Source organism: Pseudochaenichthys georgianus, chromosome 1, assembly GCF_902827115.2.
Source record: "Pseudochaenichthys georgianus chromosome 1, fPseGeo1.2, whole genome shotgun sequence".
In the NCBI taxonomy this organism is placed as follows: Eukaryota; Metazoa; Chordata; class Actinopteri; order Perciformes; family Channichthyidae; genus Pseudochaenichthys; species Pseudochaenichthys georgianus.
The window spans coordinates 31,130,715-31,152,589 of record NC_047503.1 but is presented as its reverse complement, the minus strand read 5'-3'; the positions used below and the strand labels follow the sequence as shown (position 1 = coordinate 31,152,589).

At 42.8% G+C, this 21,875-nt stretch overlaps 1 protein-coding gene across 1 annotated transcript in view; it reads right to left on the bottom strand.

Moving 5' to 3' along the window:
- Nucleotides 1–21,369, bottom strand: part of LOC117446795 (alpha-1,6-mannosylglycoprotein 6-beta-N-acetylglucosaminyltransferase B-like) — a 142,208-nt gene extending 120,839 nt beyond the window's left edge. Inside the window, 2 exon segments of the mRNA XM_071204618.1 lie at nucleotides 14,975–15,087; nucleotides 20,876–21,369. Coding sequence (XP_071060719.1) covers nucleotides 14,975–15,087; nucleotides 20,876–20,943 — 181 coding nt within the window. The 5' untranslated portion in view covers nucleotides 20,944–21,369.
- Between the last annotated feature and the right edge of the window lie 506 nt (nucleotides 21,370–21,875).

The window sequence follows — 21,875 nt, the reverse complement described above, 5'->3', positions numbered from 1 at the left end:
GCGCCAACTCGCCTCGCCTCGCTCTTAAGGCTGCGGGCGTCATGTGGGCGAGCCTCCAGAGCAAGTCGGACAAAATGACTAACCATCATGCAACGCACTAGCAAGACGTTGATCGCAACTGCGCAGGTCTGCGCAGGTCTTGCTTTTCTCAAACAAGCCTGCTGGCTATTGTGTGTTTCGCAACATGTTCTCTATCTATGGCACGTCTCTACTGGGAGTTGTAGTTTTAAAAGACGTTTTCATATTTCCCATAATAAGAAGTTGCCAGTATTAAACTGTGTACATCCCTGGAGGTTTAGGGGATAGGAAACACTCAAATTTAAAACATATAATTAATAAATGGGGTGAAAATTACTTGTGCCCATAATGGGCAGCATTAATACCCACACGACAGCTAAGGTCAGAAGAGCTTTATGTAACAGCTGGTCTTATGTCTGTGACCCCTCCTGTTGTTAATTGATAAGCCTGAAACATGCACTTGTCAAGGTTCAGAGGCACATTGTGTAAATATGGCAGTAACCATCGATCATCTTAAGATAAGATATACTTTATTGATCCCAAGTTGGAAACATTTGCGTTACATCAGCATGTGTATAGTTGTAAATATGCAGTGGTGTTTATTTGTAAATCATTTAGTATAATCACACAAATTCTGTGTTTTATATTTAATAATTATGTGTTATTTATTTATTGATTGTTCAATACCTGACAAGGTCGGAGATGAAAAACTTTGGTCACAGGTTCCTCAACAGTGCATCACAAGACATCTTTCAATATGTGTACCTCCACCATTAAATTGTCATATTCTGCACATTTCTTATAATATCTACATACATCTTATAAGAGTATAATACATATGTATAATATCAGTTAAAATAAGTGCTTCAACATAGTTAACATTGCTGGAGGTATGCACAAATATTGATAGATGTCTTGTAATGCACTGAGGAACCTGCGACCCAAGTTTTTCATTCAATGCATAACTACACCACAAGCCTATATGATATGTCAATAAACCTTAGAAAATCTTGAAATGGATGTGCAAAATAGTCATTATATACAGTCTTTACTTAACTATTAGTAGAGAATAACGAGTAATGAACATACTTTATAGGGATTCTATTAATATCTAATAATAAAAATAATGAAATTCAATAACATGCTTTAACCACCAGGTGTCCCTTTATATCAGCTGTGCACCTTTATGGTGTAAAATACAGCCTATCTACCAATTGGATCAAATATAAAAGTCCGCCGAATTAGTGTTCATACTGCAAGGAGACGCATTGTGTGAAAAGAAATGTAAGATGTTGTTTAATTGTTGATATATTTATGATCCACGTCACGTTTCCAGTGTTGGCGGCAGTTCCTCATGTTTGTTTAGAGGTCTTCTCATCAGGGCTCTATAAATACAGAACTACGGCAGATATGTAACATTTAATGCAGCCGAACCGTGTATTACAATGCCGTTATGTGATGACTTTCAAAGAGAAAAGCAAGTACACTCGGAATAAAGTGTTTTCGGTCTGTTTCCGGTATTTGTTAATGACGATGTGCTGTGAGATGTGAGACTGGAATTGCACAGGGGAAAATAACGTTTCTGCACCATTTTAGATGCGGATTTTGTTAAACTAATACGTTTGCGCTGTGGACCAACACTATACTTTGGCGGGGAAGGGGGTAGCAATAAAGATAACACCATTAAACAGTTACACAACAGAAATAATATCGATAGCAGCGTCCCTAGCAACCACCTTGGTAACAATGAAAACGTTGTATAGACACCATTTCCTGAAGTAATCTTCGTAATAACTAGCAAACTAAAGATCATGTACATCCACTGCACACATAATCTGAAAAAACAACTCATATTTCTCGCATCAAATGACATCAAAGGGCATTTTAATGGCCAAACTAACCTTAAAATAGGCATTTTACACCGAGAATAAAACGAAGTTCGGCCATGTTTTTTTTTTTCTGCAGGGAGAAATGTGAAGATCACGTGACATAGACGCCAGCCATTGGAATGAATGGTGAAAAAAAACGTAGGGATCTTACAATTTTAGAGGCGTTATCGTAGAAATACTACGTCCTACGTTGTGGACCAACGTAGTTATTACACGTTTTTTTTGTGAGACTGGGTTGGAAGTGACAATGAACACAAGGGAGGGGAAGGAAATGCTGTTGGAGGGGCTGAGGTTGAAGGGGGTGATGGTGGAAGCACGGGAACTGGTGAAAAGGGACACAATTGTGTCTTTCATGTATTTACCGATATATTTAAGGGATGAAGCGATATTGATGAAATTGTTAGAGTGGGGGGTGAAACCTGTGTCAAAGGTGATAAGGAGGTTTATGCCGGGGACAAAGATAGCAGATGGCACCAGATATCTAAGGGTGGAGTTTGGGAGTGAGATAAGATCCCTCCCCTATTCAACCAAGTTTGAAGGGGTGGGGGGAGCAGAGTATTATAATGTTAGGCATGATGGGCAGAGCCAGGTCTGCAGGAACTGCCTCAGACCTAGGCATATTTTTAGAGAGTGCCCAGCCTTAACATGCTATAGATGCAAAGGGGCGGGGCATTTAGCTAGGAACTGTGGGAAGGGGAAAGAGAGGAGGGAAGAGGGAGGGCAAGGTCCCCACAAAAGAGCGGAGGGTGAGGGAGAGGAGGGGTCTTCCCCTCCCCCCAGAGGGCCCTGCTTCTCAACCGGATGGGGGTGGGGGGTCTGGGTCTGAAGAGGTGGGTGAGACGAATGAGAGGAGGATGGATGGCGAGGAGAATGTGGGTGGGGAAGGGGAAGCAGGGGGAAAAAGACCACGAGAGGGTGGGAGTGAGGATGATGAGGATGTGATGTTAAATGAGGGAAAGGAGGTGGCGACAAATGGGGGGGGGAAGGAGTGGAGACTGTGGAGTGTGCTGTGGAGAGGAAGGATAAAAAGAGAATGAAGGGGAGTGAGAAGGAGGGAGAGGAAGCTGAAGATGTGGGAATGGGGGGGGGAAATGATGTGGAGGTTGAGATGGAGGAGACTGAGGGGGGGGGAGGGTGAAGAAGTAAGGGAGGAAGGGGGAAAGGATGTAGAGCCTGGGATGGAGGAGGAAGAGGAGGATAGCGAGGATAGCTTGAATGAGGAAGAGGAAAGGCATTGTCTAAAAGTGGAGGAGAAAATGAGAGTGGAGAAGGAAAGGAAAGAGAGAGATGCAAGAATGAGGAAGGAGAAAATGAAGGACTGGAAGGTGATGGAAATAAATATAGGGATGATTAATAAAAAGGGTGAGTGGGTGAAAAGCGAGAAGGATGTGCATAGCTTCACGTTAACGAAAAGGCCGTATGGAAATAGAGAGGGAGAAACGGTGGAAGAGTGGGAGAAGGATTGGGAAAGGAGAAAGGAATGGGCGATAACTGAGACGCGGAAAGATGTAGAAAGTGGAAAATGGGATGAAAAGTAATTGATGGGTGTATGTATGACAAAAGTGTGCGAAGGTGGAGGTGGAAAGCATTAATAAATGTGTGTACTAGAGAGATGGTGATGTGTATGCAGGAATAATATCTATGAAAACTGAGATTGAGATGCAACTAAATTGGAAGGAAGCCTTGGGGTCCTTTTTTTTTGGGGATCGGTAAAGTGGATTATAATGTGTGCAAAATGTAACTATGTTTTGATATAATAAAAGATACAAAAAAAAAAAGTAGGTGCTTGGACTGTGAGCCGTAGGTTCGCCGGTTCAAGTCCCCGACCAGACCTAAAAATGGAGTGTGGACTGCTACTTGGAGAGGTCCCAGTTCACCTCCTGCCGTGGTGCCCTTGAGCAAGGCACCGGACACCCCCCTTCTCCCCTCACTCCCATTGCTCCCCGGGCGCTGTACAATAGCTGCCCACTGCTCCTAGTACTAGACTCCTGGTACTAGGATGGGTTAAAAGCAGTGGCCACATTGCACTGTGTGTGCTGTGCATGTGTGACCATTAAAGAGGGTTTCATCCCTACCAATATTATTATTATATTATTATTATTAAAATGTGTCGGTCTAACACCTGGAATTTCTGAAGGGTAGAAATGAAAGACAAAGAAAAGCAAGAGGAGAGGTGTGGTGAGAGGAAGGAAATAATCTCAAGTCAAGCCTGGTGTGCTTTTACGACCTTATCAGCCAACACCAGTAAAGAGACCAGACAAACACAACTGCCTTTTATTTGTCAACACCGACAATAAAAAACAGAAAAAGTCATGGCATTGTAAACACCTGTTACATACTCCCCCCCTTTTGTTGTCCTCTCTGTTCTCTCTGCTGTGCAGGTACACCTGGCTCCGCCTTCCGCAGGTGTTCCCAGTTGCCAATCAGCCCACGCATAAAAGAGGAGACTGAAGGAGAAGGAGGAGGCCGATCACTACTCCGGATGTCTCTGCTGTGGCAGAGCTCTTTTGTTGGGTTTCCTGGAGGACGTGTTAGAGTTAGGTTTTCGCGGCTTTATTTCTCCCGTTAGGTTCTGTGTGATTTTGGGTAGCGGAGGAAGGCTCTGGATCCTACGGCCCGTGGTGTGGTTGGCCCAAGTCCCCTCCGTGTGTTTGTTTGTTTTACCTGTCCTCCAGTGGAATGATTTAGTATTGTGGCAATAAATGTACGATCACAGTTTAGTGCCTACGTGTTGTGTATTTTTGTTTTATGTTGCGGACTGTCTCACGAGCCACTACTATTAAGTAGGGAGGCGGGTTGTAACATATGGGGGCTCGTCCAAAGGCTGTCTCGGGCAGGTGCCGGTGTGGTGAGTAGTATTACTTTCTAAAAGGCCCTTGACAGCATTTTGTTGTTTGTTTGGCTGTATAGCATAGAGTTGCAGTGATGGATTTCGACTTGGAGGGGTTTGTGGGTGATCCGACTCGGGGGAAGTTAGATGCATGTAGCAAACAGCAGCTTGGTCTGATCGCAGGCAAATTTGACGTTGTAGTCAATAAACAGATCATTGAGGGACAGCTGTTGGCTGCGCTTATAGATCAGGAGGTATTGTCAGAGGAGGAAGTAGACGTTCCCATGGACGACGGGACAGAGGTCTCTCAGAAAGTGAGCGACCTTCAACTTCAGCTAGAGCTGCGCAAGCTGATGGTTAGAGAGAAGGAGAGTGATAACAGACTGAGAGAGAAGGAGATCGCCTGTAATCTCGAATTGAGGAAGTATGAGACGGAGTTACGTTTGAGGGAGCTGGAGCTGACGTCTCACCAGACTCAGCAGTTGGGGTCTGCACAACCTCATGATTTTGACGTAGGCAAGTATACTCGGTTTATCCCAGTGTTTAACGAAAAAGACGCTGATAGCTATTTTGTCCTGTTTGAGCATGTAGCAACAACGTTTAAATGGCCTGGGAACATGTGGACTGTTATGCTGCAGTGCGTTCTCGCTGGTAAAGCGCAGGAAGTGTATACTGCGTTATCTGAGGAGGTTAGCCGGGATTATGAACAGGTGAAAGCTGCAATTCTGCACGCTTATGAGCTGGTGCCTGAGGCATACCGTCAAAAGTTTCGTGGTTTGAAAAGACAAGATTGTCAAGCGTATGTGGAATTCGCCCGTGAGAAAGAGGTTCTGTTTGAGCGATGGTGCTCATCGACGGGGACAAAGTCTCTAGAGGACCTAAAAACATTAGTGCTCATGGAAGAATTTAAAAACTGTTTGCCTTACACAGTAGCCACATACCTCAATGAGCAAAAACCGGTGAAACTGTTTGATGCTGCGGTTTTGGCTGACGAATATGCGCTTACTCACAAGACTGTCTACAGTGAGAAGACTAGGGCACAGGCCGGGTTTGTGGACAATAATATCAGAGAAACCCCAGTCTTCACTAAAGTGCCATGGCAGTCCAGCAGGCCAAGAGTTGCTGAGGAAAAACCGGGAGAGGTGAATTGGGGATCTACGGATAGGCCAGTGTGTCATTACTGCAAGAAAAGAGGTCATATTGCTGCGAATTGTTATTCTTTGCGGGATGAGGAGAAGCCTGTAAAGACGGTCGCTTTGGTGAGTACTTCAAAGCCAGGGTCTCTCAAATCAGAACTGGACGTTTTTGCTCCATTTCTCATGGAGGGAATGGTGTCTTTACCGGGGAAGAACAACAGGGTTCCAGTGACCATTTTGAGGGATACAGCAGCTTCGCAATCCTTTATGATGAGGGGTGTGTTGCCCCTCTCTAAGGAGTCTGCTGGGGATTCGGGTGTTTTTGTGAGGGGGTTTGGTATGCAGTGTGTGGGTTCGCCATTGCATAATATTCATCTTGAGTCAGATCTGGTCACAGGTCCGGTAACTGTCGGGGTTCGGCCATGTTTTCCCATTGAAGGGGTAGATTTGGTCTTGGGGAATGATTTAGCCGGTGGCAGAGTGCTCGTTAAACCGGGGGTGAATACGGTTGCAGTCACCCGCGCAAAGTCAAAGAGTGGAGTTGACGTTAGTGATGGTGATCTGTCTGACAGTTTTACGGCTACGGAGTTGGGCGGACCGATCAGGGACCCGCCATTATGGAGTGAGGGTGGGAAAACAGGTACGATAAGCCCCGGGGCTGTTCGTAAATCTTTCGCTGCCGGTGTGGTGGCGCGGTCCAGTGCTGAAAGTGACCCCCCTGTCACCTCGGAGGCCCCGATCGCTGCGGAGACTCTGGTGAAGGTTGAGTCTCATTTGGCACACTTGCCTGACGCGCAGCGGGCAGATGTACTGGAGCTGATCGTGAGGTGGAGCGCTCTGTGTCGTACCGCTCCGGGAGATTTGATCGACACCAGCGGGTGTATTCCACCATCGAAAAGGAGGCACTGGCTATGGTATGGTAGTATTGTGTGTTGGCGGGTGTGTGGAATGAGTGGTGGTGAGCACGTCTGTCAACTAAGGTTGATTGTTGTGATTGTGTTTTTGTTTTTTTCTTTTAAATAAAAAAAATCACTAACTCATGGTGGGGGTGTTACGTACTCCCCCCCCCCCCCCCCCCCCCTTTTTGTTGTCCTCTTTGTTCTCTCTGCTGTGCAGGTACACCTGGCTCCGCCTTCCGCAGGTGTTCCCAGTTGCCAATCAGCCCACGCATAAAAGAGGAGACTGAAGGAGAAGGAGGAGGCCGATCACTACTCCGGATGTCTCTGCTGTGGCAGAGCTCTTTTGCTTTTTGTTGGGTTTCCTGGAGGACGTGTTAGAGTTAGGTTTTCGCGGCTTTATTTCTCCCGTTAGGTTCTGTGTGATTTTGGGTAGCGGAGGAAGGCTCTGGATCCTACAGCCCGTGGTGTGGTTGGCCCATGTCCCCGCCGTCTTTTTGTTTGTTTTACCTGTCCTCCAGTGTAATGTTTTATGATTGTGGCAATAAATGTACGATCATAGTTTAGTGCCTACGTGTTGTGTATTTTTGTTTTATGTTGCGGACTGTCTCACGAGCCACTACTATTAAGTAGGGAGGCGGGTTGTAACAACACCGTTAGTGTATATCTGCAGAAAGGAAGCAGAAGCATGCTCGAGTATGACACTATGACCTGAGGAAATAACCAGCTTATGGCAGGGGAAACGATGAGCTAGCGACCTGTAGACAAAGCCTGATGCAGGCTGGGTAATTGAGACAGCATATTGCTGCCGAGTAACCTTCCCAGAGACATAACCATAATATAATGTGCACTGGAGAAATTTCTCATTTACGGCCGGGTAATAGCACTTAGAACAATGGCCCTTTTCTAGTTGGAAATTGGATAGGCTTTCTCATTAATATGTATTGGTGTCGGGAATGGGGATGGAATAACACGGGAATAGTCTGAAGTTTGCACAGAGGGGAAACAAAGTTAGAGAGGAGAGTTATAAATGTGGTTAGCACAGTGTAGGTGAAATAAATATGGTTAACATGCTGTATATGTGGTTGGGTAAGATATAGAGCTACTGTGAAAAATGTATGCAACTAGTTTTTAAACACATGTCACAATTAAGTGCTTTGGCAACAGGACTAAGGAATCTAACTAATTAAAAAGCGCAAAGGAATTGTTTGTGATGCCCTCCCACAAATGGAGCATAGTGTCACTTTGGGCAGAGCATCCAAGTTGCACGAGCTGATTCATCTGATGTTTTATTCATGCTTTATCAGCGGTGGCTAATTCAACAGCTGATTAGCTAGAGGCTGATTAGCTAGAGGCTGACCAGCAACGCTCAATCATAAACATACAGCTGTGGCAATTATAACCTTGTCATGTCAACACCATTTCCTGCTGTTCCTCCAATCACCAGCCCACCTCCCTGGTGCAAGGCTTGTATATTGTATCAAGTCGAAAAATATACCCATCTGAAAGATTATTATTATTATACGATGGCCAACCAAACTGTTAAATATGCATGGGTTTTTATGAAGCCTGACAACAAATACAGCCTAACATGATTAACCAACTCCTACCAAATGTATCCCTTTGTCCCTGAAACGAAATCATCCTAATCATTCTACTAACGTTGCTCACCTTACCACCCTTGGACTAATCAAAACCTCATGGTATAGTTTTTAATAGTTTTTATGCTTTTCTAATTATTCTTTACTTAACTTCATCTACAGTATGGATAGTAATCTAAAAACTGCTCCTCTTTCAAAATAAATAAACCAACATTAGTTGGCACAAATGGTGCTAATTAGTTAACATGGTTTCCTGCGCTGTCACCATTTACTATCCCACTTACAATAACCTTATCTCAAGACATACCATCATTTGAACCTACCTTAGATCCCAAAAGTAAATGTTAGGTAGCTGGTAAATAAAGAGAGTTTTCCTCATAGCTTTTATTTAGAATTTTGAGATTCTCATATCTTTCTATACTTGTGAGGACACACTTAAGAACACAATAGTCTTGGCCTTTTTGTTTATGTCTATGATGCTGTCGCCTGGCAGCTTTAGACTATTCTCAGGAATTGTCAATATAATACCCAGCTTTTTTTTCTTTCTTGTACGCCATGTAAAGGTTTCGGGTACCTACTTACTGTATATTGTGTATGTCTTCGCTTTATTGTAACTAAAGGAAAAATTCAAAATACACTCATTATACTCACCCAGGCAGACAGACACTCCCAACCCATTTGACATTTTTTGGCACCAAGTTGAATGCGATATCCAGACAGAATCACAAGCCCATAACCACCCCCCCCCTCCCCCCTCCCCCCCCACACACACACAAACCAACCCACCACCTCCTCCTAAACACACACACAGTCCATACAAGCTCCCCAGGCTATGAGTGCACTGATAAACTGTACCCCCCCCCCCCCCGACTGACTCCCTTGCTGCACCTAGCACCGGCAACATGCAGAAGATTGTCATACCAGATTTCTTCGACATGAAGCGATGGCAAGGAAACATAACTGCAGGGGTTATGTGAGAGAGATGAACATCCAGGGTGAAAAAAACATGAAAGGGGACCACAGAGCGGGGGTGTCTGGTGGGCTCAATCGGTACCAGCTAATGCATACAGATGGACTTTTTTCCCCCACACATTATAATAACCAAATAAACTTGAGCTGTAATTACTTAGTGTTTCTCTCCATTGAGGTCTTCTTAGGACACAAGTGGAAATGTCTTTTGGGAATGTGACACATTGGCATGAGTCCTTCTCTGACTGACGGCGGGGAAACTTTAAGACGAACATCACAGAGCTGAGTTTAATGCGAGTCAAACAACCATTAGTCTCGGCCTCCACTTGGATCTGAGCACAGCGGCATTTCCAAACAGAGCGCTCTCCTCGCGGTGATTAGAAGTCTTCCATTTTATAAATCAGAGCCTTTGATTGACAGTATTCTCAAGCAGTTTGTCATTAAAACTCGAGAGCTGAGGGAGATCTGCAGAATGTTAAACTGAGGCAAGAATATAAAATCGTATTCTCTTTCCCAGCAGGGATCCGCCTAGACAGTGAGAAGGCCCCCAGTCTTTCAGCTAGAACAAACACTAGAAAGAACATGCTCGGGTGAAGGGACTGTCATGGGTCCTTGTTAATGTAATACACTGCAGAGTATAAACAAGCTCCATAGGGAAGGCCTTCTCCCTTATGCCTGATGTGTTTATGTACCTTTTTATCCCGCTTTTTCATCTTTCTCTTTTGAGAGAAAAGCAACCTCTAGAAATCTCATTCTGCTGCTTGATCACAGATGCGCACACAAACATTCAATCTCTATTCTACTTCCACCTCCATCATCCACTTTCTCATTTTCACCATTGAGCCACTACCTCTCCATCTCCGGCACACAGCTCTTGATGAGTTTGTGCGTCACTGAAGAGAGACGAGGATTGGAGCGACAACACAGAACTCCGCGCCTCCAGTGGAAGCTGATAATCCATGAAAGCGAGAGGTGGTGACGAAATTCGGCTAATACCCAAACAATTGCGATCAGCGCAACTCCCACTAAGGTGACAAAGCCGTACACACATTTGGCTGGTATTGTGTACAAACAGCGAGCTAATACCGGTGTACAAACGACTGAGGTAAGATGCAAGATGAAATCCTGTGAATTTGTTTCTTTATACAGAAAAGCATCTTGTTTACTTGTGTTCCTGGTGGTATTGCTGTCAACACATCACACATCATTATTAGGCTGAGATGACAGATGCTGACATCACCAGACATACTTATCTCTTGACATAGAAAGCCCTGTTATATAACAAAATCAAGACACATATTTAAAAGAAAACTGGACAGTATTGACTTAAGGATTAGTATTGGCTATTAGGGACTTTGCTGTTATGGTTATTTAATCTGTAAGGGTTAAAATACTCATTTTAGCTAACATTGTCACTGTTGTGTGAAAGCCTCAAAATCCATTAAATAAACACACCTTTACCTTTACCTGCCATAAAGACATTCTTTTAGAGGTCATGTTTGACAGAGAGCCGAAGGCAAATAACGAAACAAAACAAAAGGCTTTGTTTTAACTTGGGGATATAGCTTCAAAAGATACATGATTTATGGCATGACTTGGAAAAATAACATTTTACAGTAGACAATGCCAAGATAAGAGAACTGCTCATGAGGCTTTACAATGTCACACTAGTTACTGTAAGTATTGTGAACATACTTAACAAGTACCCCATTTCAGTTAAGGAAAATACATTTCTAAATCAACTCACTTATACAATGCTACTGTTGCCATCCCCAAAGATAGCGTTAGGTTTACAGACTGCTTTGACAAGTTTGGAGGCCTCAATCCAGAGATTTTAAGGAGATAAGCTTCAAACAATGACATTACAGTTCGCGCTGCTTGCTACCACTCTGAATTTTAATCCATTACCTAGATATTTGAGGGAGCAAGCATCCATCACTGTTGGCCTTCATGAACAGGAAATAGTCTATTCTTTACTTACAACACAAATTAGGAGAGAGCATGTTTCTGCTAGCACAAGTGTTCATGTTTCTGCTAGCACAAGTCTAATTGTGCTTGTGGAAAAATGTTCTCCCTTTATTACCAAAGTCTTCAAGCCAAATAAAAATAACTAAAGCCTAAGTCCCCGCAGAAAGTGTTAAAATACCAGAAGCAGACATTTTTTAATAGGAACATTTTTTTTACATGGAAGTCTACCAGAAATGACTTGTAGTTAATGAAACACCAAGCTGGAACTGTGTGTGTGTGTGTGTGTGTGTGTGTGTGTGTGTGTGTGTGTGTGTGTGTGTGTGTGTGTGTGTGTGTGTGTGTGTGTGTGTGTGTGTGTGTGTGTGTGTGTGTGTGTGTGTGTGTCTGCAACTGGTGACTGCAGGCTTAATGAAAGGGCCAGTTGTTTTTGTAGCGGGGCTGATTTGCAGAGAGCAGATGGATCGCTCTCTCTGGTCTCAATCTTGTCCCACATTGCTGCTGTCGCCCCATTTAACAGCCAATTTCCTGCCAGCTCATCACAAACACACAGCCACACACAAGCAGGGAAAAAGATGCAAAAACAGTCTGAGGTAGTAGACCACAGAGATGTACATAAAGGGAGAAAGAGGGTGAAACAGAGGGGGCATACGCAAGCATATGTACAGGAACACTGTAGATTACCAACATACGGGGATCGTTTCTTCATAGACAAGCACAAAAGTATTTAGACACATGAAGGGATACACACACACACACACACACACACACACACACACACACACACACACAAAGTAAAGTCCTATGGGGAAGCACGGTGGACACGATACCGTTTTTAATGAGCTTGCACCAGATGTCTTCCCAGGCTGCATTGCATGACTAGTTGATTAATCAACTGAATTTTACTAAAACTCACAGCCACACACACTAATCCTAATTTATCACACACACACAGTAATCCCATAGGACCACAAACCCCATTATCTAGCACGCACACGCACACACACACGCACGCGCACACACACACGCACACACACACACACACACACACAGTGCGCCTGGTCTTATAATAACCCTCTGCGTCTATGCCTTCAGTTACGTCTGCTATATTCTGTTTCCATTGGTTCATCTTTCTCAATGACAGATTACAGCACATAATCACGCACGCCATCACCTAACTGATACACACCAACAGTAGCTATGGCTTCATCTTTTACTCCTTCTCACACCCACGCAAACTGACACATGGAATGTTTCAGCTACGGTTGTGCATACACACATGCTTCACACACGGGGAGAAGCCCTCAGAACATAGGAGTTCTTATTTTAACCGCAGCAGTAAGAAGTGGCCGGCCTCCACAGAATGACCCCTGACTTTTAATCTTTGCATCTTGTACAGCAGGAGATGTCTTTTCTGCCTGGCCACTGGCAGTCAGCCTTCACTCCGGGTCCTGTCATATCGCTGGCTGGCCGATGTGTTAATGATATTTCCCTGGTGAGATATGGCTTTGTGAGTCGCAGTCTTCAGTGGCCATGCACCACACGTACAGCAACCAATGTGCAGAGAGGAGATTCATTGTTGTTGGGGTTACATCTTTAGACCAATGAACACTGTGACAAGCATTTTAAGATGACTGTGTGAAGCTTCACCCCCGGGTAATCGTATGTATTCATTTTGCTCTCAGTTTACATTTGCATGCAACCTCACGACTCTAACCTCACTTGCTCTGCTCTTATGTGCACATTATCATATCTTAATATGCACACTGTTCAGCCCTAAAGGAAGTTATTATTGTTCACTTAAGTGCAGGAGCGAGACAAGATTTCCCCCCTAAGCAATTTGCAGCATAGTTGTGTTTGTCTTACACTTCTTTGATTGGGTTCAGTAGGATTCGTACCAAAACAAATACAGTAGCCTTTTTTAACGTGCCATCAAAAAACAAATACATGTAATTCCATAAAGAGGTGGACCCTGACGCCACTAGACCCTGATCTAAAAGACACAATAACACCAGTAGGTAAACAAAAGAAAAACACACATTATCATAGGAAGCTCAACAGCACCTTGTTGTTAGCTTCTACTCCTTAGAACCTAAGAACTAAATGAATAAATAAAAAGAAGAAGAAAAAGTCCATTTGCCACACTTCACCCCTCCACTAGTTTAGGCGTGTCTATTGCTTTTTGTTTGAGTTCTCCCAAACCTTCTCCCAATTAGCTAAAGTGTTGTTGTTTATTGATATCAGACAATGATACTACAGATTACTCAATTATTAATTAAATATTTCGTTTTGTTATTGCATTCATTTGTATAGTACTGTATCATGTCTGTATCATCTTTTGTTTCATTTGTATTTTCTTTGGTTTTACACGCTCAAAATAAATAAATAACTAAACTAAACTAAACCCTCTTCTGTCTCAATACAGGTACCACAGAGGGATGACGAATCTGAAGCTCAGCGTGACTTGCCCCCATGTCAGTCTCACTCCACGGGTTTCTCAACGCCTCCAGACCCATCATCGATCCCCATTCGACCCTTGGGTCACCTCCTCGTATTCTACTTCCTTTCATCCCTCTAAGTCAAACTCTATTCAAACCTTCACAACCCCATGTGTTTGTTGGTAATCAGTATATTGTTCTTCCCAGTGGCTTATGTTCCTCATTCAACTCACCCACTGACTGAAGACAGTCTCGGGAAAATGTAGTGAAATCCAATGAGTCATCGCACTGTAATTTTCCACTTGTGGCTACACCAAAAGCTATATAGGCCTATAGGCGTGCTTTATTGCACTTCCATATGATGGAGAGTCCTATAGACAATCCAGAGAGGGCTTAGGGAGCTGTGAAATGTATTTTAGGCTGGATTTGTTTATCGTTCTTTGAAAGTTATCAGAGATGAGTGCAAGAAAAAGGAGTGATTTTAGCTGTCAGTCTATCACCATTAAGTGGATTAATGATGTTGTAAAGTATGCAAAATGTGTCTTTCTGTCAAGGACTGGCAGTTTAGTAAACAACATTTCATCCATCATAAAGTATATTCATGTATATTTGTATAGGTCTTATGCACACAGCTGCAGCACACTGTAGTGGCCATCAGTGCAGAATCCCTGAGAGAAGTGAGGTAGAAACCCACAGATAAGCCAAGCACCATGCTGTCACTTCTGGGGATCAGACCCATAACTTCTCAGCTACTGGCTCCCACCATATCAATATATCTTTACACAGCTCCGACATCTGTAGAAAATGCAGTTTTTTGTTCTACGGTTATATGAATGAAATGCATCGGTCGAATTGGTCCTACAATGTAATGTGCATTTACTTCATGATTTCCATGCCCCAACCTACTATTCCAAGCAATTTTACGTTTCCAGTGACAGGTGGTGCAGCTTTGACAAAGTGGCAAAAGGCAGTGGAGTGCCAGCAGGGCCATGGAGAGTTATAGCACAGCAACATGCAGAGACATTACAGCATTTCAACTCAGTGAAGGAACTGTTTACACACACACACACACACACACACACACACACACACACACACACACACACACACACACACACACACACACACACACACACACACACACACACACACACACACACACACACACACACACACACACACACACACACACACACACACACACACACACACACACACACACACGTCAGTACCTTCTGTGCGGATGGTAAAGGGGGAGTCCCCCAGTCTCTTGGCTGAGAATTGCCCCCCCAGAGAGGTCATTAGAAAGCACACGCTGAAGAAGCCTATTCCCACCACGAATATCCTGCAACACAGGGGAGGAGAGAATAAGTGAAACGGGAGTTGAGCTAGGTAGACATATTTATAGGGAAGGGAAGGTAAATAGATGCTTTGGGTGAGTAGTTGGGAAACATGAAGATGAAGATAGAGAAAGGGGGCATAGTGAGATATTGGAGGAAATAAGTGAATAAAAAGTGAGATTCATAAAAAACAAAGGAAAGAATGTAGGCAGATGAAGAAGCCGACAATTATAGAAGACAGATTTGCAGTAGAGAATGATCGGCAGTCAGACAAAAAGAGGGAGGGAAAAATAGCAAAGCTAAGGGGTTGAGAACAATGTGAGAGAGAGCAGAAGAGACAAGTCAAGAAAGCACTTCCAGAAGGCAGTGCATAAATAGAGCAGTGATCACACGTGAACGTATAAACTTGAAGCTAAAGGGCATTTTTAGCATTTAAGTGGCTGATGTGATCAGTTGGCATATATCTAATACAACTGGCAAATTAAGGGTGAGCAGTTTGTCCCTAAGTGCGGATGAAATGGGTGTGTAATATCAGAGGTGCACAGAGGGGAAGGGAAGAAGAGGCAAGGAGGCGACAAAGACAGCCAATAACATTTGGCTATTTAAGGTGAGAATAAAGATAGCCTCAATGCTGACTAAACATCTGCTCCCACTCCTGCCTCATTCTGGAATACACAAAATAAGATCAACAAAAGTGTGCTATTCCTATGCAGTATGAGGCTATAGATACGTTACATTTTGGATATTGTCATTTTGTAAAACGATGTTTAATGTTTTCCTGCTAAAAGAAACAGACACAGCATGTGCAGTGAAAGAGAAATTGGTTGCTGCCATAGTTTATCCTGTCCATGTAAGCTTTTTTATGTTTAACTTTTAATGTAAGTGATGGGGGCAATAAACCAAAGTCCTCTGTTTGACTAAAGCTAATATACAGCTTTAGCAGCCTGAGTTAGCAAAGTGGGTTTCTTCACAGCAAGTATGGGCAGCGGCACAAACCACTTCAGACACTAATAACAGTTGCAATATACTGTAGGCGACATGTGGGTCATCCATCAGGATGTTGGCTCCAATCTGTAGTGGAGATCTTGTTTAGAAACATAAACTTCTTCTTTAGCACACTTTGTGGCTCGGATCCTATGTTTGAAATGCTGCTGTGCTTTAGAAGCATAGAATAAGACTCAGTGTGGATCCTCCATGGTTCAACAGCCGTGAGAGAAGGAAATCTTTGACTTAAAAGTGTTGAAAATCAGGTCTTTTGTATCTGTGTAAATCCTACCCTACAGTAGTTAAGCTACTTGTTTCACTGTATACGAATCAAAGGTTATCTTATGATGCCAAGACTCTTTGGAGAAGAGGCAGAGCTGTCTGTGATTCTCATCCACTGGACAAAATAGCAGCCATCCTTCAGGACTAACAAGTCCCACTTTGAAATGCTTGCCGCTCTGCTGCTAACCCCCACAAGAGAACATTCTTGCGAGATGAAGTGGTGCAGCACAAAGGCAGATGTATGTGACAAAGAGTGGCTAACACTCCAGTATCTATGCTATACATTTCAGCAGCTGAAGCAGTTTTCCTAAAAGTCCTCTTTATGTACATTAGTTTAAGTAAATCAAGCAGTTACATACTGTAGTATACAGCATATGGCTAATGTATCTCAAACCAATGTGATAAAAAAGCAGGAAGAAATGTTACTTTGGTGATAAAATACTGACAATCACTTTTATAATGTAAGGCTAACCTTGAACAGGTAACCTTCCCATCTTAACTTCTGCATCAGAGGTCTAAAAATGTAATTGTAACATAACACATGAATAAATAATGCATAGCTGTTGCATTTCTCTTCAAAGCCAGGCGCGAGCTTTTTGCTCAAGTGCACGACCCAGCGTGAAATCTGACGGCACGTCCTGGAATGGTAAGTAGCTCGAAGCTCCAGTCACGCAAAGTTCTAAACCACTCCTCTTCATATTGATGAGGCCATAAGGAATGGGTTGCTATCAACAGCAAGCAAGAATGGCCATTTAAAAGTACATTTGCTGGATTGATCTGATTGACCTATGGGATCAACACGATGTTGGATAATCTGTTAAGAATAGAGCGTGGTGGTTTGGCAAGCTCCCCGGTTGACTTTATTTTCCAAGACAGAGCTGATGTGTCATGTATGTGTCATGTATGACGCCTACTTCAGTGGCTTTAAGGACAGAACGTGAGATCCAGCTCTTTGAGAGGAAACTTTTGTACAGCTCAAGAACGCATTGACAGCGAATAACAATCATCATCATTAAGGCTCTCACCTAATGTGTTGCATCAAACATGATTACGGCTGCACATTCATTTCACTTCAACTGGTCATTTATCGTCATGTTGCATAAAGATTACATTTTGAGCTGTAGTTTGATCATATTGAATTACAGCATTGATTACACTTGTAACAAGACAAACGGTAATGTCTTTTTGAATAGGCCACATTGTGAAATGTAAACTCCCAAATTCTGATCATCGACTTCCTCTGCTGGTAGCGTAAACTGATTAATGCGAGATAACAATCTTCAAATTGAAGTGTAAGCATTTTAATTGATTTACACTGAAGATATGAGATGTTATATTCCTACTCTATTTATAATAAAGTCCCAGCATCTAAGCAGCTGGCGTGCTCATTCACCATAGCTTCTCATTTACTTCTCTCTCCCAAGGCACTGTAATATTATGAACAAATCAAACATCCCCCATCTGTTCTGGGCATATTGCTCAAATGAATTAGAATAGCTCAATCACTGTCGGAGGACCACAGAGCAGCATTACATTAACTGATGTGAATCCTATCCAAACTATTATTAAAAGGAAGGGATTATTTGTCATGAATATGATTCCCTGATCTCATGATACTTTATACCTGCATGGATTATATACTTATTACACTACCAGCTCCGCAAGCCAAGTAAGTGAAAGCTGAGAATCAGAGTCTCTGACCTCATTTAAGACAAGTGTTTATACATTTAGCCTACTCTTATTATTTGTTTTTCATTGAGTGTCCTGTCGTAAAGGTCCCATGTCATGCTTTTACGGTTATTACCCGTCCCCTTGTGTGTTATGTAGCTTTTTCTGCATGTAAATGGTCTGCAAAGTCGCGAGTAAAACTCTAACACAGAAAATACCTGTCTATGCTGCCCCAGAACGCCTCGTTGGAGATTTTTATTTGTACGTTGTTTTCTTCCTGAGTACAGTGACGTAAACGGGCATAGTGACGTAACGGCTCCACGGATTGGTCCATTTCACACACACACACACACACACACACACACACACACACACACACACACACACACACACACACACACACACACACACACAGACACACACACACACACACACACACACACACACACACACACACACACTCAGCCTTATCTTTTCTCAGCTGCAGCTCCGCAGATTTCTAAGCCTGAACTCAGCCTGAGACAGTGAGACACTGCAAAACTCAGCCTGAGCACACCACCACACACACACACACACACACCACACACACACACCACACACACACACACACCACACACACACACACACACACACACACACACACACACACACACTCACAGTTCAGGTGAGTTTCGCGGTGTCTCGCTGTCTCGCAGACCCCACGCAGCAACCAGGAAAGGACCCCAGTAATCCAGCTCACACTGTGCGCTACAGCAGCGAGCCCCGCAACGTCCCGCCAACACGGCACCCAGACCCCACGCAGCATTCTCATCTGTTTGTCATTGCTGGTGTCATTTTCTGGTTGCTAACGCCATTGTAACACATAATGACTGATGTTCTGTAACGGTGGTAGACTCAGAGTGGGCAAGCTGACCAATCAGAGCACACTGGGCTCATGGGGGGGGGGGGGGGCAGGAGCTCCAACAAGCCGTTTAGGACAGAGAGTGAATACACATACTATACAGAGATGCTGTTTGAGAAACCAATGTGATTTTGGAACATTGAACAATGTAAATCTATTCTAGTAGACCTCAACAATGGAATTATGATCATTAGAATTGGCCATGACATGGGATCTCTAATAAAGTCAAGAAAACTCCCAATGACAAGTTTGAATATATAAAGGGGTTACACAGAGGACGTGAAGAAAAATGTGCTGATTTTACAGTATACCATAACATTTTCTAATACAATTTATTTATTTATTATTTTATTTTAAGCAGTTATCTAAGGGTTAATAATCCTGTGTGTGTTTCAGCAGCAATGACTGTAAGCAAAAAAGAGATTGATGGAAAGAGAAAGGAGAGCATTTGTTTTATATTAAGCTCATGTGAGTAAGCAGAAGCTGCCCTGATGTTGTCCTAGAGCGATCGTTTCCTCTCTTATCGTTGAACCGTTTTCCAAACTGGCGTTAGGTGGGTGATATGAGAGGATTAGGCCCGGGTCCTGCCTGACGACTCTTTAATTAACAGGCTTAAAGTAAATGCTCTGCTCCCTATAATTGGATCAGAAGGAGATATCGGCTATCAGCTAATTGGCTTCCTCACACGTATAGACTTATCAGGTTTCGCCTCAAAGTACATGTAGATGATGTTGAGGCACAGAGGAGTTGTGCCAGGCGTGGTGTGGGTTGTTAGTTTAGCTGTTTTCCAATAAACTTTTCCTGGCAAGTGAACTAGCCAAAACTCAACCTAAAATAGTCCTCTTGCCTCGTAACCAGAACATACTTACGTATTTGTATGGCTTCTAAAAGCTGTCTACTGGTGCTGCAGTGATGTAAGATGCATATTTAGCTCAAGTCTGCCAAGCAACTTTATCTCTCCCACTGGTTTCTGGCATTTTGTATCCAATAAAAGGCAAACGTGTAAACAAAACGTTTTATAACTATTCGTTTCAAACTATTCATTCATAGTTAAACTATAAACCAATGTATGGGCTGGATATCTTTTTTTCTGAATTAAGATGACACACATAACATGAGCTCTCATGTGTTGTCAGGGCTTCCTCACAAAGCTGCCTCATTAAGAGTGTGTGAATAAAAGGCTTGATCTACAGTGAAGACAGCATCAGGTGAGGTCATTCGGTGCAGCATGAGCGTCAGCATCATGCTGCATCAGTGCTTAAACCCACTACAGATTGGTTAGAAAATCTAACAGTATTGGCACGTGGAAAGTGGGTAAGATACATGATGGTATCCACTTTTGTATTGAAAGTTGCTGCTGCTTTTAATCTCCAGCTAGTAGAATGAAATTAAATGAAATAGAGGGATTGATTTGGGATTGGCCACAGTATTGAGTATGTAAGTCGCTTTGCATAAAACCGTCTAACAAGTAACACAATGTAATTTAAACACTGCCAATAGTGAACACTTATCAGGGAATTAAATAAACGCAGGTTGGCAGGGCATTGACTGCAAAGTGTTTAAGTGTAAACGTAACAGATTCCTCCATATCTAGCAAACAAAGCCCATCCACACAGAGATAATGGATTTATACATGCAGTGAGAAAATAAGTTAGAGCTTGGCTCACTGCTAGCACATGCTTTTTTATAATAGCTGTTTATGATGTATAGCTGCGTGTTGTTCCCATACATGTGAATCTTAATCTAATCATGTAGTGGAGAAACACCTGATGTGTGCTTAGGTGAGCAGTGACACATACACACACACACACACCTTGGCTCCACATAATGTAGATACACATGGTAATGCAATGGTAGTGCATGTGGGCATTGAGAACCCACATTTTAATCAACGACAATGCTAGAGGCTAATTAGGAAACTGGGTAATGGAAAACGTCATCGGCTCTTTGTCTCTTACCTGAACGGTTTGAACGTCACTAGACATCTTCTGACCATTATTTTACCGTCGGTGCTTCCAGTAATCATTTCCCAAAACAAGCGACCCCTGACATTGCTGCTAACCTCCCAACCTGGGACTTGACGTAACCAAACATGTTATCTGCGTCCCATCCAGCGGTGCACAGCGGCAGGTTACGGGGTTATTTTGAACAAAAACGGCACCAATAAGTGCTTCTATATCCCTTCAGTGGAAATGGTGGAAAGTTTGAGTCACTGAGTCTCCTTTCCCGAGTGTGAAAATGTCATTTAAAGCGTAATTCCGTCGTCAGGCAAACACGATACATTTGAGGTAAAGTCGCAGCAGGTTGTGTCGACCGATGGAGTAATATAAAAAAAAATAGAGCTGTTGTTGTTACTGTCAAACATGTGGATAAAGTGTGTTTAGTTTGATATCTACGTTGTCTCTGATTTCACGGAGGAGAGAGCTAGCTTCATGGACGTTTTAACTTCACGGTGAAGCCAGAACGAGTGTGGCAAGGCAGCCGTGTTGCATCGCACTCATTCAATGTTCAAGAGGCAAACTAGATTTAGTGGAATCCTACACATCCGGTTGGTCTTTTCAAATAATAGCACATTAGATCATTTGATCATTTCTAATAATGGTAAAAATAAAGTAAATAAACAAAAATAATCAACTAATATAATGTATTTATGAATTACTTTTATACTTTCACCCTACCATACAGTTTTCACCATTAAAAAAGAGAATACAAACTATAAAGACCAATAAAACCTTTAATAGAGAAAAAACTATTTTATTTATTTATTGTCTAATGGAAAGGACGAATTCAAATATATAGTTCAAACAGTGTAACTTATATAATTTGCTTTCTGACCTGGTGATCCTGTTGCCAGGATCTTTTTTTTTTACTGTATCCCAATTGTATTTATGATATTCTGAAAAATAATTGGCAAATCGTTCAACCAAACATGCGTAAACAGGCCCACTGATTTAAGAC